Source organism: Oculina patagonica, chromosome 6, assembly GCF_052425735.1.
Source record: "Oculina patagonica isolate OP01 chromosome 6, crgOcupat, whole genome shotgun sequence".
Classification (NCBI taxonomy): Eukaryota; Metazoa; Cnidaria; class Anthozoa; order Scleractinia; family Oculinidae; genus Oculina; species Oculina patagonica.
Window position 1 is genome coordinate 33,657,742 of NC_135763.1, and position 16,761 is coordinate 33,674,502.

Here is a 16,761-nt window from a genome sequence, read left to right on the forward strand (position 1 = left end):
CAAACAGACTTCACATACCTTAAACCACACTGACTTTATAATTGACCGTGGTAAAAGAAGTGTTTTACTCATGACACGCAACAAGCTTTGTTTCATTATTTCGCGCCATTTATTAAACCCCTAAATCAAATTCCACTCCAAATCCATAATATTACAGAAATTAAAAAGCCCCTTAAGTTCCGAAAACTATCAATCGTTCATGAACATGATGACATCATTCCTTTTAGTCTGAATGTCTCTGCTTAAGGACACGCCCCTTGAAGATTTACCTCGACATATTCCGGTTCCTTTCTTTCAAACTGGGCTGTGGCACTTAACGGCTGGTTTGAACTAGACCCTGACGCCAACTTCCCGGAGAACTCGATTTTAATTTTCTCGCACTGCTTCAAGTTGGCATTCTGGATCTGTCCTGGGAAATTCTGAATGAAGTAGGTTCGGCGGTCTCTGGACTTTCCGACAAGCTTTGCTTTATTCAGATTGGATATTTCTGCCACTGGTTTGGAAAACTCCAAAGCGATTTTCCAGCCGCCTCGAACAGAATTGATGACTTGCACCTCAAACCTCATCTTGAAGTTATTCGGCGGCCACTGTTGAATCACCACTGCGTCTGCGCTCTCCTGTGGCACCGCTGGCCCGGGTACCGGGGTAGGGAGGTCAAAATGTTGGCATTTCGATGAATCAGGATTGAAAATAAAGAACGCGTTTGGTGCGGCTTCGTACAGTTTGGCTTTGTAAGCGTTGAACTCGAGACGTAGACTAAAATTAGCCTTAAGGTGCTTGTTGTGCTGCTTGGGTCCGAGGCAGAAAGCGTCGCTAGTCGGTTTCTTTGGAAGTTTGACTGTGGCCTTGTCGATGTTAAAATTGCGTGTGCTGATATTCTTGGTGAACTTGAGCGATATGCTCCAGTACTTCACGGCCGCTGGGACTTGATACTCGATGATCATTTTAAATCCAGAATCTGATTCATCGATTGGCTTCAGTGGATATATCGGGATCTGTTGTTGAGGTGGTGTCGTTGGTGTTGTTGGCTGGTAAAAAGAAAAACAAAATACTTCATTGACTTTTTCTTGCTCGTAATACTCTAATAATAACTTGCTAAATATAATAGAGCATTTACCAATTGAGTGTAGTAAAACCAAAATCATAGTAATCACTCTGGCCAATCGCAAAGGACGCGGACAACCCAGTGAACCAACTAAAACTCGAAGCAGATACATGTAGCCGGCCTGAAGCGAGGGAAAACGTGTACGAGCGAGACACGATTAGTTTTGGTTTTACTTCTGATTGGTTGAGAAAGTGGCGTGAATTTTTTTTATAACCAATCACTACGCGTAGGGGGTGCTATAATGCAAACCTAAAGCAAATGCGATTTTCTTCCGACACCCAAGTAAAAACCGTTAAATTCTGGTTTCAAGACAAAACTAAAATCATCCAAAAAATCAATTGTCCTACTGGCTACAAAGATTCCTTTGCTTTCTTTCATTCCTTAAGCAACCTTAACGTGGGATGTATAAATTGCTTTTATTCTCTAAAAGTAAAAGGAGAAGTCTGCCCGCTACAGTAGGTTATGCCGTTGGAATTCATCCCGGTTTTCTCAAGAATAAATCGATTGTCCCCCTTTGGAAGAGGTGCTAGTCCAGGGTTACGTTCCCCAGCATTTTTCATTGTTCTGTTTTTGTCAGTTTATCCCAAGAGTTGGTACTCATTTATACTCGTGGGCAGAGAGAGGCATTTTAAGGAGAAAATGTCCTTTCCGAGAGCCAGTGCTAGAACCCGGCCCGCTAGATTCGGAGTCCAACGCAATAATCACAGAGATGTCACGCCTCCATTCACTTACAATAATTTAGCTTGTGCACAAACTTTCTTAGGGGTGGGGAGGGCAGGAAGAAAAGCCTGCAAGGGCTCCTTCTTCTCTGTCCTTCCCCACCGAAGAGCACCCCTCATGAGGGCCTGCTCGCAGGCTTACAATGATCCGCTTCTAAATTCAGAGTCAAGCAATGAGAAAAAAGCAGATGATCATATGCTTCGGAAGAAAAGGGTTCTTGTAACCCAATAGCGCGCGGTCGTACTTACCGGGGGCTCGGTAGGAAGTCTGGGGATAACGTTGCCACCTTTAAACAGGACTGTGACGTTGCCAGGTGGCGTGTTTTTCACGCATTTGAAAGCCTTCACAGCAAACGTCAGTTCCTTTCCCTTCGCTAACTTTTTGGTAAAATACAATTCCTTGAGAGGGTGCATCATTTTGTCTTCAGATACTGCTGCATCCAGCCATTTAGCTCGCCATACTTCGATCTTTTTAATTGGCTGTGAAAATATTAGCGCCATCCTCCAACCGTCAACTGGGTATTCCATTTTGACTGTGATGATCAACTTGAAGGCCTCGGCCCAGTCGTGCTCCAATGCTGCAGTGCCATAGATCATTGGATCAGCGGTTGAACACCTTAGAATTGCCAAAAAGGCCAGCACGCAAGACCAGTAGAAATGCATGATTTCCTTTTGAAACAAAAACAAATTGTCGTTATCGTTTTTCAATCCATGATTTAGTAGCCTGCGAGCAGGCTCCTTATCTGATCGGCGAGCGAAGCAAGCTGAGCCAGTCAGCCTCCCCTCCCCTCCCCCTCCCCTCCTTTCACAGGCTATGTTTTAGAAGCTTTCCAATGGTCCTTAAGGTGAAGAAAAATATTGAAACACCACTAGACAGTTGACCCCCACGCAAGAGCACTACAGGTTGTCTGCAGGGGGACTGTTTGGTGTCCGTCTACTAATTTAACCTCAAATTCTAATTTTTAAAATCACATTAAATCTCCAATATTGCTTATTCCTCTAAATTTACTAATCCTTTGAGAAAAAATATCTCCTCCCAAAAAAAAAAATACCACAAAACATAAATATATGGGATGAGCGAAGCGTTTTTGGATTCCCTGAAAGGCAAATTAAAGCCAAGGTTTCAATTAAGCCCCTTAGCTCTCCCCTCCGCAGAGGCCTCTTTCGTGTTCCGTACGGGCTGAGAAATGGGGAGAGGTGAAAAGTAAGCGCGCGGAGCCTTGAGAGAATCGAAACGAAAGCGCGCGGGGAAAGTTTCGTCCTTCCCGTCGTCCCCCGCGCTCCTCCTAAATTTCATTTTTCGTGTTTTCGCCTTCCTCCCCCCGTGTTTTTCACCTTCCCCCACTAAAGGAGCCTCTGCGGAGGAGAGAGGCCCCTTAGGAGAGAAATCTAATCGGCAAAAGTCATTAAATCTTACAATCAACGTTTTACTTGTCACTTTCAACAACGGATTATATTGTGAATATTTCTTTCAGTTAGATCTGTACTCAGTTTACACAACACTGTGGTAAAAATCTTAATTAAACTTAAACAAACGTTTTCTCTTTTTTTCTCTTTTCACTCAAATGTAATCTGAAAGTTAAACTTTTAGAGTAAAAACTCCTAGAGTGTACAGCTTTGCAAATACATTAAAACAAGGTCGATATCAGGTTTCTCTTTGATATCTCAGCTGTAGAGAATGTTTGCGATTTAATTCCGGTAATGCTATTGATTCTAAATTATGCAAGCTTTATTTGTTAATTGCACTTTAGGGTACAACTCGAATTCTCCGTTAACCCAAAGGACAGACTCTTTTTACTAATATCTCAGTCTTAGAAAAATTAATGTTATAAAAGTAAACTGAAAAATTGTCAAACTGGCAGACATGACAGGTAAAATGAACATGAAAGTTAGATAATTGAAAATTGAGGTGATTTGGTGTAATTTGCATTCAGTTTTAGACAAAAAGAAATTATCAAATTTCCCTGATAAATTCATCTATCGTTTAAACAGTATTTTGTTGAATTCCGAGGAACCTTTTTCGCTTATTTAATTACATTTTCAATATGGAGTATTGTGAAATATCCTCCCAGCCTCTTTTAGCAATTCAATTAGGATGAAGTCAATGCGAGTGAACTGAAAGTAAATCTCCCTCTGGCATAAGCACAGCGCAAACAGCAACATATTCTGTGGGCATATTTGCGCCAGTTTCAAAATGTAAAAGTGGACTTTCAGTTGAATGAAACATAACTATGTCTACAGCGGAGTTGTGTCTGCTTAAATTAAAGGGAGGACCCATGCCTAGTTCGTTGAAGATAGAAAAAAAACGAAAGCCATCCCATTTCATTGTTTAAATATAGGATCTTATTATAGTGGATCACCCATATCTATTAAAACACTATTTTATAAGCTACGGGCATTAATCGTTTTTCTTACCAAAGCCTTTGCGTATCTTTTTTAAACGTTTGTCGTCTGACCGTTTAAATCTGTCTTCCCTGGCAACTAGCTGAAAAGGCGAGGAGTAAGAACTAATCGAGGTGTTACCTTCTCTAATATATCCGGTGTTACCTCGGCAAAAAACAAGCCTCTTGAACAATCCCAGACTATCCAAACAACAGAAAGTAATCTTTGCTTTCTTTTCCTCTCTGTTTTATGAAAACTATACAAAGGCAAATAAGCGCTGTTGATGAAATCAAACATGCCAATCATTGTTGTATCAGTGGTCTGCAATACATATTTGCTATCTGACCTGTGGTAGCTTATCTTCGCTGGCAAATAGCTGAAATGGTGTGTGACCCCGGGTATAATCGTGGCCAATATTATTTGTTTTTTTTCTTTTTCTCTCCAACTCTGTATTGATATAAAAAACTCATATTATTCAAAGAAAAGTAAGCATAATCGAACAATTTTTACTACCGGCCTGGAAACCTTTTAAAAGCCTGATTCTGGTTCAATTAGCCTATAGTGATGTTGACATCAATTTTTGCGATTGTTTATGGAGTGTTGTTAACAACAGTATCTTTTTCACTTGCGTTCTTGCGCTTTAGCTGAAACAAAGAGGATTAGCTATAGGTAAGTAAATACATTAGTTAGTTACAAAACGTTGTCCCTTTTCCTCGCTGGTAGTTAGGAACGAATGAGAGACGCTGGGAAGTAACACTCTATTTTTTTATTTCCTTTCAGTGTTACCCCGGCAAACAGTTACGCCTCTTCAACAATCCCAGACTGTTTAAATAACAAAATAATTAATCTTTCCTTTCGCTTTTTCTCCCTCTCTCCGTATTGAAAATTAAACATTCAAATAAAACAAAAAGACGCAAATGACTAATACAGGACGAATCTGTGTGTATCGATTCGTTACACTTTTTTTACCGGATGTAAACTTCCGTGTTTAGTTATTTTGTTATTTTGTCCGACGTTAATTAAGTTTTTTACACCATTTTATGCGGAAGCGGTAGACTTCTTACTTAAATATTTGCGGCAGAAAAGAAAACTTCAAATCTTAAAATATAAATTAATGCACCTTAATAATTAAATTTCTAATTATTTTTCGGGTGATGTGACATTTTCATAATATTAATCAAACGACCCTGTCGCCAGCGGAAAAATAACAGATGATTTTAATGGCATTTTTATGCAAGGTACTATTAAACTTTTACTTACTTCCATTTGAAAAGGAAAACAGCGACGGAATTTTTTGATCGAGAGTCCCTGTTTTTATATACTAAAAAAATAAATACATCTTCAGTAAAATTGCATTTAAGTACAATGCAATATTATGGCATTATTGCAATGGCCTCAATATCGGTGTCTGACATTTGCAGAATGCAGAATGCAGAATGCAGACTAAGAGTTTATATTGTGTTACCTTTACCATTATTGAAAAGCTAACCGTAAACAGGCTAACCGGAGTGAATAGTAGGCTAACCCGAGTGAAAGGTTCACTCCGGTTAGCCTACTATTCACTCCGGTTAGCCTGTTTACGGTTAGCTTTCAATAATGGTAAAGGTAACACAATATATTCTCTTAGATGCATTCTACATTCTGCATTCTGCGTTCTGCATTCTGCAAATGTCAGACACCGCCTCAATATTGCATGAAGTACAAATGCCGCAAGGTTCCAAAACTAACAAGTCTTCTTACTTTCGGATTTACCAATCTTTTCCTGTCCTTGCTTTTGAAGGTCGCTACTTTTAGGAAGCTAAAACGTACACCGTATGTGGCCCGATTCAATGTTTTGAATATATATGTGGAGATTAAAAGGAGAAAGCTTGTTGCAAAGAAGTTCTATTACATTAGAACAGAGATGACAAGTTAGGTTTTTTCTCGCTATTTTCGAAGCCTCGCCCCAGGAGACTCGTTTCTTTCAGCCTTGATTGGGTCGCTACATTGCTAACAACCGTGAAATTTTATCGCTACTTTCGGGGGTTGTTTCTTTCGATCTTTGCATTATGATATACACACTCCTTTCTTAATAAATGGCCCTAGAGCACTGGTACCGTCGCGCGTATAATTACGTCATGTTGCTTAGCAACTTCTGAGACGAAAACCGCGGGCTCAGTCACTTTTGGAGAAGTGATGTCGCCATCAACTGGCACTTGTTCCCCCAACTGAGATACTACATGGCGAAACAAACAGATCAAACACCGCCATCAAAGCACAGATATTTTATTTCACTACAGACGGCATAGGTTATTTCTCAAAACACTTAAATACAGCAAAAGAGAGATGTAATTGACTCAAGCAACTTCTGGCGACTTTCATCCTTCGTAGAATGTGGGAAGTTCATTTCCTAGAATCACTCTCCTTTCGATGCCTGACTCGTCAATGGCTGCCAAACGGATAATTCCACCTGAGGAACCATCACGGGACATGGCCAAAGCCACAGCTTAAAGAAATAAGAAAAACAAAGAAAATTGTAATAAATGTTCTCGCAGTAAAATCCGCTATATTGAAATGGGCATTTCACCACTGCAATAACTTTGGGGGGCTGAGCACTAGCTATGAGCAGTCAGATGAGTAGCCGGTATGAGCTTTGATTGGCTAATGGTTTCCAAGGGCAACCATTAACCAATCACAGCTGGCACTTGTTACCCAAACTTTGCCAGGAATTGTCAAAAGCTAGTGCCCAGACTCCCAAATGTTCCTGGAGTGGTTTATGGCCCATACATGTACCGTAAAAACCCGCAGATAAGCCGCACCTTTTTTCCAAAATTTTCGCTCGAAATCGAGGGCGCGGCTTATCTGCGGGAACATTCGGAAAAGGTGCGTAAATTTTCGTGAACTGACACTATCGAAAATTATGTAAATTAATATGACATAAAACTACAAGAGAGTACCGGTCATTACTTTTGCAAGTTTGACAGCTCCTATACTGTTTGCAGTGTCGACAATGGCCTATAATTTTAACAGTAATATTTATACTTGCGGGTGCGGCTTATCTGCCGGTGTTTATGGTATATGTGAAGAAAACTCCATATAAGCATTCTTTAAGTCCACAGTAAAATTCATATAAAGACAGATTACAGGATTTTAATCTGAAAATTTGTTCTGTGATATCTGTCAATTCACTAGACAACTTAATTCTACAGATTTTTTTTTAAAAAAAAATTTTGCAGACTGAAATTCAACTGAGGTTCAACTGTATGTTGATTCATTTGAATTGGGAGGGGGCAGGGAGGTCTTACTATATCTTTTACTCCTGGTAACTACCCCTTCCTCTGAGCTGTTTTTGTTGCAAAATATTACCAATGTGTGAAATTTGTTCCAATTCCTCTCAATTCCTGCAATCTTGGAGAGCCCACATCCCCTGTCCTCCCTTTTTTGAACGAGCTGATCGGATGGTTGTTAAAATTTGTTCTCAGCAAAGGCTGATTTTGTGTACATTTCAAGGTCGTAGTTTTCGTCACTGGCAAGATCGTTTTTGGTGGACCGAAAGTTACACTTGAACTCAATAAGCCAATCAGGATAGAGTCTAATGTTGCCTTTTGTTTCCTGAGCAATCAGAAAAATGTCCAGATTTTGGACTTTTCACAGACGACTCGACAAGTACCAGTAATTGCATCAGGCGTTCATTTTTTCATTGACCCTTCCGCCGCGAGAAAAATAACGCCTGATCGCAGCTTTACAGCTTTAGAGAAGTTATACAAATTTTGATTTTTAAAGCGGCGCAGTTATAAAAGTTGGCAAAATTTGCATATGTCAAAAGTAATTTGAACTCTTTCGAATAAACTCCAGCGTAAATAAATGTTACACAACGCCCGCACGCAAGTATCCGATTTAGATTCTTTCATACACACGTAACTGCGTTTTTCAAAAGAAAACTAAATGAAAGAGTGAACTTTAAGGTTTAATATTTGTATCCTAAATCATAGCACAAACAATCGTATGCGTGACATTGCACACGTGCTTCATGTTTGTCCGAAGATCGCCTGAACGCAGGTTGTATGTGTCCATGTTGATTCGGCGGGACCGCACTAACTCCAACTCGGCTACTTCTGGTTCGATTTGCCCTCAATTCATTCACTATCGACGGTTTCGAGCTCCTATTTCGAACTTTTTGGGACGGTTCGGAATATTAAACGACCAAGCGCGCGTTGTTACAGCAGAGATGAGTAGCCGGCACGCTGGCTTCGACCATAGTACAACACTCGAGAGTGCGGCCCGCTTGAGCAATTTTATTCTCGAGGAATCATTCAAGCGACAAGCTCATTATTTTTCTCGACTCGAGACTCGATCCTCGAGACTCGAAACTCGAAATTTTCGAGTTTCGAGGATCGAGTCTCGAGTCTCTAGGATCGAGGCTCGAGGGACTGTCAACTTACATTTGAGCGGTACTGTACATTCAAGCTAGTCAAGCAAGTGGTCCACAAAACTGCATAGCGAAACCCCCTGTCCCCCAGGGTGTCGTGAGACTGGAATGTCACATGTTGATGTACCGTAAAATTCCGGTTATAAGCCCTGGGCTTAAACAACTTCGTAAGGGGTTTTGGGTGGGCTTACAAGTGGAGGGGCTTATATCCAGGAGGGCTTAAAAGTGGAATAAAAAAAAAACGTTTCGAAATGAGCCATGGGAGTGTTGATCAAGATACGTTTTTAGGTTAAAAATGCATAAAAAACAGCATTTAGCCCTGTTCAGTACTGTCATCTGGCAGAAGGGGGCTTATATCTGGTATCTGGGGGGCTTATAACCATACGTATTTTTTGTTTCCGGTTAGATGGGCCTATAACCGGGGGGGGGGGGTTATAACTGGAATTTTAAGGTACATGTATTAGATTTTCCCTTCTCCGATAATTCACAATGAACCAACCATTTGACACAAATGTAAAGCACTCTTCCTTTGTCATGCCAGCTTTAAAAGTTGCATCACAATGACCATAGATATAAGTACTTCCAGATCCTGAAAATGAGCAAAAACACATTGTTAAACTAAAATTTTGCTCCCACAAAAGATTCAGCTAATGGCATTTTTCTATGGTATACATGTTGCTTGTCCTACATGTACATTTTAACCTTTCTTGTGTAAAAGGTGAATGTAACAAAATTTCTCACCCATTGCACATTACCATTCCCAAGTGTATTATTGAGTATTATTTACAAGCAAAAGGTATTGTTTGATTGGTGGAATAAACACAGGCCAACAAGTGTGATTTTATCTTCCTTCGGAGCGTCATGACAAGAATTGCTTCTTCGCTTCTGCAAGGTATGAAAAAGGGTTTGAAAAAATGTTTGCAAAGGGTTTGAAACGTTCTCAAACAGGGTTTGTTGGGTGAACAGATCGCATTTGTTTTTCCTGAACGGCTGACTCAAACCACTCGCACGGATGAGCAATTTTTTCTGAACAGATGACCTTTGCCGCTCACACAGATGGAATTTTTGTCGGAACGGATGACTCAAGCCGCTCGCACGGATGGCAATTTCTCCTGAACAGATGACCTTATCTGTTCCCACAGATGGAAATTTTTTCGAAACAGATTATGAACAGCTTGTGCACGGTTTTCCGTTAAAAAATGGAAAACCTTTAAGTGTACGTTTTCACTTGAGAGGTCACATATAAGCCACAGAATTTTTGTTTTAAAAAAAAAAACACGAGAAAAAGTCCATATACTTGTAGAAGCAGGTGTAGCCAAGTGCATCTCATAAAAAATCTAATACAGTTCACTGTTTACCTCCTATGGCAAATGGCTGTCTCACACACATTCCACCCAGAGGAATTGAGAAAACCTGTAATGGAGATAATGGAAAACATTAAAATGTTTTTTTAAATACATATTATTAATTATTAATATATATTATCACTATAATAAAAGCAGACTGCCAATGAACAGACCACATTAGACATATACAGTACCACCAAGTACAACGTCTACAATTACATGTAAAGCTACCTGATGCATAAAAGTTAGGGTTGAACTGAGAGAAAACATGACGTTATTTTGAAATTACATGTAGCATCCCACAAATACAATAAACGTACAGTGTACACACCCATCAAACATGAAACTTAATTTTTACAATGATTATACATGTATTTTACATTTCTTTGTTACATAGACAGCTTCGTAAGTGGGCAATTTGAACCCTTCAAAATCCCATGCTGTGATTGGCTACCTGGTTAACTTATAATAAAAACAATGCCACCCTACCTGTCCGCCTCCTCTCTTGTCCCAGCCTGCACAGATAATTCCAGCTGTCATTTGATCACGGTTTGCATAGCAAATCTCACGAAACACATTTGCTACTGTTTTTACAAGTGGTTGCTCTCCCATTTCAATGCTAAAGAAAATTAACAAATCAGTTAAAGCTCACTTTTATCAATAATGCATGATTGATGAATAGTCCAGGGCTGCAAATAATCTTTTGCACTTGAAAGGACATATCTCCTACTAAGACATTATCTTGATCAGACAAAACAAAAAAATTATTGTGGTCGGACAGATTTTTATTCATCGTCGCCATAAATGATTTTATACCAAAAAATTGTCCCGACATCATGCCCATCCACACTTCGGATTTCATTGGACATGAGCAAATTATGGTTGGCCAATGTCCAATGACCAACTATTATTTGCAGCCCTGATAGTCTAATAAACATTTGTGATTCATGATTTGAAGGAAAATAGGGTTGTGATTCATGATTGGGACTAGGGCTGCAACGATACATTTTTTCACAATACGATATGTACCTTGATACAAGTGCCACGATACAATACACTATACGATACAGCATTACATACAAATGACAAGTAAGGTAAGGTAAAGTCTGTGTCCAAGCCAAGAGGCCCATACAGCCGGAGCTTATCCCGGTTTCCGTAGCATTAAGTGTCTAGGAGTATTGCTACTCCCCCCTGGATGGGATGCTAGTCCATCGTAGGGTTACCCCCCAGCAGTGATTCGCCGGTACCCATTTATACACCTGGGTGGAGAGAGGCACTGTGAGAGTAAAGCGTCTTGCCCAAGAACACAACGCAGCGCCCTGGCCAGGCCTCGAACCCGAGCCGTTCGACTCAGAGTCGAGCGTGCTAACCATTAGGCCACCGCGCCTCCACACACAAATGACAAGTGCCATAAGTTTACTAAAAAACTTTTTTGCAAAGAAAAATTCTCAAAAACTGCATGTTTTTGCTTGTGGGCACACAAGGCTGTGCCAGTCGACAACGACTTGTCACATCTTGAAAGAATAAGTGATCAGAAGTGAAGTAGAATGGAACTTCCTTGTCTCTCAGTTAATAAATCGCTATTGAAAGCTTTGACTTAGGTAAAAAGTCATTAAAAATTAGTAATTTCTAAATGTTGATGAAGAATATTTGATTGTTTCACAAGACTGCGATATTTTGTTCAAATACCGATATCCGTATCTTGAAAAAAAAATATATCGCGATTCACCGGTGCACTGGTGTATCGTTGCAGCCCTAATTGGGACCCAACTTTCCCACCTTGTGGGTTGAGACATTTGGGTTTAAGACTGACTACATTTGGGTTCAAGACTGTCTGCGATCATTGCATTGTGTGCTTCTCTTCCACATGCTTTTTCCTCCACCCAGTAGTATAACGGGTCCCAGTGGATTGTAAAGGCAACCCCATAAAATAGTGGGGTGAAATCTGCAATGGACGTAACTCTAGATGTAGCATCTCATCCCCATAGGAAGTAGTTATACTGCTAGGTGGTTCATTTTATAGAAACAGGAGTTCCAATGACCTTCCCACTAAAATTATTGCCTTAGTTTACAATAAATTACTGTACTTCTAATATTATTATTTGGTAAAAATTAATTAGGGTGGAATCCCAATTTCTCAAACTGTCAACTTCTTGAACCTCAAGATATATGTAATTGAATGAAAAGTCCTTTTCCTTGAATTCTTTTTTTCAGTCAAACATTACAATTGAACTCCCAATTTCTCTATTAAGGTATCAGCCACCGTTAAAAGGTGCAGTTTTTCTAAATTTGAGATTTTGTGATGTTCAGATAAAGCTCTTCAAGGGCGTTCTTTTACAAAAAAGTTCACAAAAAAATCTTATTTCTGCGCGAAGTTATTGCGCGATAAAGTTTTTGCAAGGTTAATTATGTTAATTGCCCGTTGAGATGTCCTGTCAACGCGTCACGAAATCCCAGATCCATTGTTCACGCAAGAACATATTTGCAAGAACAAGCGGTAAGCGCCGAATGCGGGCAGTCGGTTTCCGCGCCAGCAAATGAAAGCCGATCGTAAATTCATGTTGAAGAACCGGTTGAAGATCTAGAAAGTGGTCACACTGAATAGAATAGAAGACGCGCTACTGTTCAATGGAAACAGACACGCATAAATATTGAAATAAAACGACAGTGACGGTGGATACGGCCTGCCTTGTGAAACATTTAGGGTTTACAATCGACGATATTTGTTGTCTGAAAATATGTAAGCCTTAAATCAAATTTATTCTTACCCAGCTAGAACTACTAGTCTCATTTCGGCAAGCCTGTTTTCTTTTGTGTTGACCGAACGTTATTTCGAGGCTTCACCTTCACTTTCAGCTGCAATCGCCGTTTGTTACCGGCTTTGTCGCGCTTTCGATGAATCAGTACCACCAAACTCGAAGCATGTCAAATCATATAACATAAATGCGGCTCCGTATGTGGAGCGAAAATTTTGAATTTTCTATAAACTGTATAAACCTCGATTTGTATCCGGTCAGAAGATAAAAATATATCGCCACGTTCCGCGCAAATGTTTTGCCTGCTGAATGTAACCTGTCAAGCATCTATTGTTAGAGAAGGATGACCCTTTCTGGTAAGCATCAACCTTGACGTTCCAGGCGTTATAATCCCATTATGGGTAAGACTCCGCAAAAAATATATTTCGCTTTTTTCTCGGAAAGAAAATTTCGACAAGTTGAACGTACGTTTTTAACTCCAAGTCGGCAGCCCCTGAACCGATTTGGCTGAAATTTGGCCAGCTTATTGCCAGATAGTTTTTCTCCGAAACCGTGTCTGCGATTTTTGTTTTCTTTTCTCGTTTTCGAATAATTTATATTTTTCCACAGGAAGTGGCGATGATTCGTCTCCCCTAACTTCATCTGCGCATTACAAAAGAACAAACGCACTTGTCAAAAAACTGAGACACGGTTTTTTAGAGAAAGGTGTTAAGAGGCAAACGCGATGTTTTTCGTTTTCTTCCGCTTAATTTCGGCGGGCCCGGAGCGTGATTTACACAGACATATACTTTCGCAAAAACGTCTCAATTTTGCGTTTGTTTTAAGTTTTTGTCATTTTTAAAGGAATAATTCATAATCTGGAACTATTAAGCTTTCAGAAAATGTGTGGTTTGTAGGGGTTTGTATTAAAAACAAAAGCGCTGGAGCGATCCGGGCGCGGACGGTCCTGAAGGGTGGCTGATACCTTAACCCTTTCACCGCACTAAACCGGAAAACCGGGATTCCGTTTTCCCACTGGAACGTAAACCACTTTTCCGGGAATTTGACCGCTTAAGATTTGAGATCAGAGATCTAGAAACTAGGCTCCTAGAGGGGGGTCTAATATATTGTAAATTGAAAGCACATGGTCAGACTTCAAAATGGCGTCCTTGAATTGTGAAGTGAAAGAAAAGAACTTGATAAAAACATGAAGTGAAGACGCGCGAATCAACATTTTCCGCCATATTTTGATTGACTAAGAAGATGCTCTTTCTAAGAGTTAGAATTTTGAGGCCAGTTTTAAAACTTGGAAGGAATTATTTTCACAATTTGTCAATGGTGAATGGCTCGAGTTATTGAAGACCTCTTTGAACCTCGGATGCCAGGATCAAAGCCGTATGGACTCAAACTGTCCTACCGTTTTATTACAGTCACGTTTTCCGTGCGGTTGAACAATGCGGTAAGAGTTGTACAAACTTTCCATTAATTTTCCGCTCTTTTTTGAATGAAATAAATGTTCTAATTTATCACGATGTTTTTGTCTTGGATTTTCTTGCTTGTGTTGTAATTTTTGGAATACAAAAGCCTATTTGAAGTGCACAAACCCTGTTTAAAAAATCAAATCATGCTATTTTAGACGGAAAGTTTGACTTAGCTAGAAATTCACCGTTTGGGAGGTTTTGTGTGCTGGAAATAAAATGGTGAAAGGGTTAAAGACTAACTCATGATTTTTAAAATCAATTTTCCCTTCCCTTCAGTTGGTGTTTCGAAAAATCAAGATTCCACTGTATAAGTAGTTACCCAAGAAAGTTTAAATGATATTTAGCAACATCCGCTATGGCCTGAGTAGCAGCTGCAGATCCTGAACGACAGCAGAACACTCTGTCTGTTACTGGTGTCAGCTTGTCTGTCACTCGGTTAGCAATGTAAGACCTGGCAAGTCAGGAAACAAACAGTTATAGTTGGTTAAAATGGTTTGACGCCAGGAAATTTAATAGTCAGCTCGTTTGTAGACTGCTTTTCTTCCTTCAAAAAAGTGACACAACTTGTGAAAAATTAATCATTTTTGCATGCTTTTCTTAGCTCAATCTCAAAATTTAAAAACATTTACTGTTTGACGATGGCTGTATGGGCTGTTTCCTTTGTACATCATAAGTATATAATCTTATCTTTTTTATATCAACTTTTTAAAGATTATTATTCAATTATTACATTTTTAGATCAGCTACAGTATCACTAGACAATTACAGGTACATGTAGATTAGTATGTTTAGTATTAGATTTTATATTATTATTTGTAATTTTAATAATTTAAGATTCTTTTTAACTGTCTTTATAGTATTAATCTATAAAGCGTCCCCAAATTAGTATGGGATTTTTCCAAGCTATGTGGTTTTTGACACATCAATCAATAGTAGTTTTAATACGCGTATTCATTCTAGATATTTAGCCTTTGTAAGGGTTTTTCTAGCCTTCACTGCATTTCAATCGATCTACCTGACCAACTCATTAACAGTTCGTAAACCGAAAAACAAAATAAAACCACTTACCCGGTCGTAGTTCGTGAATCAGCACCGATTACCACGCCGCCATTGAACTCGACAGCCATAATTGTCGTCTAAAAACACGCCATAAATTAGATTATATTCCTACAGGAAAGGCCTTAAAACAAAAATGAAAAATATTTTACTTACTCCTGTTCTGTGTTCTGCTGTTAGCCAGTCTGGATAATCGTCAGAAGCCATGGTTTGTTCGCGATGACTTAGCATTCCTGGTGGAAGCACGGCCGCCATGATGAATTTTTTACAACCTCGTTTCAGTGTGCTGTCTTATGTTCGGTTCATTGGAGTCCAGATCACCCGCAAAAGTTGAATAGCGCGCATTGGATTCTGGATGATGGGTTAGCTTGGGTCATTCGCTCCCCGATCCCGGGCGCTTCTGACATGATGGACAGACCTTTATTTTTTTTTAGCGGGGAGGTGGGGAGTTTGGCGATTTTTTTCTAGGCTAGATATTTTGTTGACCTTCAGGAGGTGCAAGAATTTTTTTGAAATATTTTTCTTTCTTTTTCCGCATGGCTTCACTTACATGCCTTTTTGTTCAGCCGTTTTTTCTGTGCAGGACTTTTTTATTGGTAATTGATTTTATGAATCGAAAGTACGACACTGTTGCGACAATAGTCTCATTGTTCGGCATCCGTTTAAATGCAGTAAAGAATAATGAAACTGGATGTAAATAAACAAGGAAAAGGCACGGCTCTTGTCAATACATCAAATAAGTTTTTTTTTTTCTTTAGTGCATGGTAAAGTTAGCTTGTGAACGCGTTCTTTGACCTGCTGTTTGTAAAAACACGTTAAACAATGTGACAATTTACTTTCGGAAGCTTTATTAACGGCTAAAAATATCTTGAATGATGAGCTTAAATTTTTTAAAATGCCAGCAGAGATCTGTCGGTTATATGCATTCATTCTAACTTAGTGTTGAGAACCAAACCATTGTAGGGTCACAAAAGCAGGTAAAAACTCATTTTTTTCGTTTTTTTCAATTCTTCGAGAACGATGAATTATGATAATCTCGTGCAAAAAGGGAAAAAACATATTTCAGTTGAAAGCAAATTTGGCTTGGAAATCACAGTCATTTACTGGTAAATGAGGATAGTTTAACACCAGTTATGGCCATTATTTCAGTTAATCCATGACAATTTTTTAGACAAATCATTAGCAGAAGGTATACTGAACATTTCCAGGCAATAAGCACATTTATTGACGCTCTAGCCAGCAAGTCTAATTTAATTGCTACACTAATTGCATGCGGTCATTCATTTGTGGGTGGATACTACGTGATCAAAATCGAATTTCTCCTGAGAATATCAATACATTGTCAAACATACTGGTTATGAGAATAAAGAAATTCATCAACATGGAGATATTCTCTTGATGATCCAGCAAATTCTTGGAACTAAGACTTAAAGAATTATGTGACAATTAGTACAACGCTCGGCAGCATTGAGATTACATGTAATTAGAAAGTCGCTTGACATCATTAACAAGTTTAAGTAAACGTAGCA

At 39.3% G+C, this 16,761-nt stretch overlaps 2 protein-coding genes across 2 annotated transcripts; both read right to left on the minus strand.

Moving 5' to 3' along the window:
- Window positions 1-76: 76 nt before the first annotated feature.
- On the minus strand, window positions 77-4,365 carry LOC144657403 (uncharacterized). The gene is made up of 3 exons (XM_078517747.1): window positions 4,240-4,365; window positions 2,074-2,493; window positions 77-1,028 (listed from the first exon to the last, which is right to left on the minus strand). The coding sequence occupies exons 2-3, from the start codon at window positions 2,485-2,487 to the stop codon at window positions 243-245; spliced, it is 1,200 nt and encodes a 399-aa protein (XP_078373873.1). The 5' UTR covers window positions 2,488-2,493; window positions 4,240-4,365; the 3' UTR covers window positions 77-242.
- Window positions 4,366-6,452: 2,087 nt separating this feature from the next.
- LOC144656779 (proteasome subunit beta type-6-like) lies at window positions 6,453-15,538 on the minus strand. Its single transcript, XM_078517018.1, has 7 exons — window positions 15,389-15,538; window positions 15,245-15,312; window positions 14,496-14,627; window positions 10,450-10,579; window positions 9,973-10,027; window positions 9,114-9,203; window positions 6,453-6,691 (listed from the first exon to the last, which is right to left on the minus strand). The coding sequence occupies exons 1-7, from the start codon at window positions 15,485-15,487 to the stop codon at window positions 6,564-6,566; spliced, it is 702 nt and encodes a 233-aa protein (XP_078373144.1). The 5' UTR covers window positions 15,488-15,538; the 3' UTR covers window positions 6,453-6,563.
- Window positions 15,539-16,761: the final 1,223 nt, after the last annotated feature.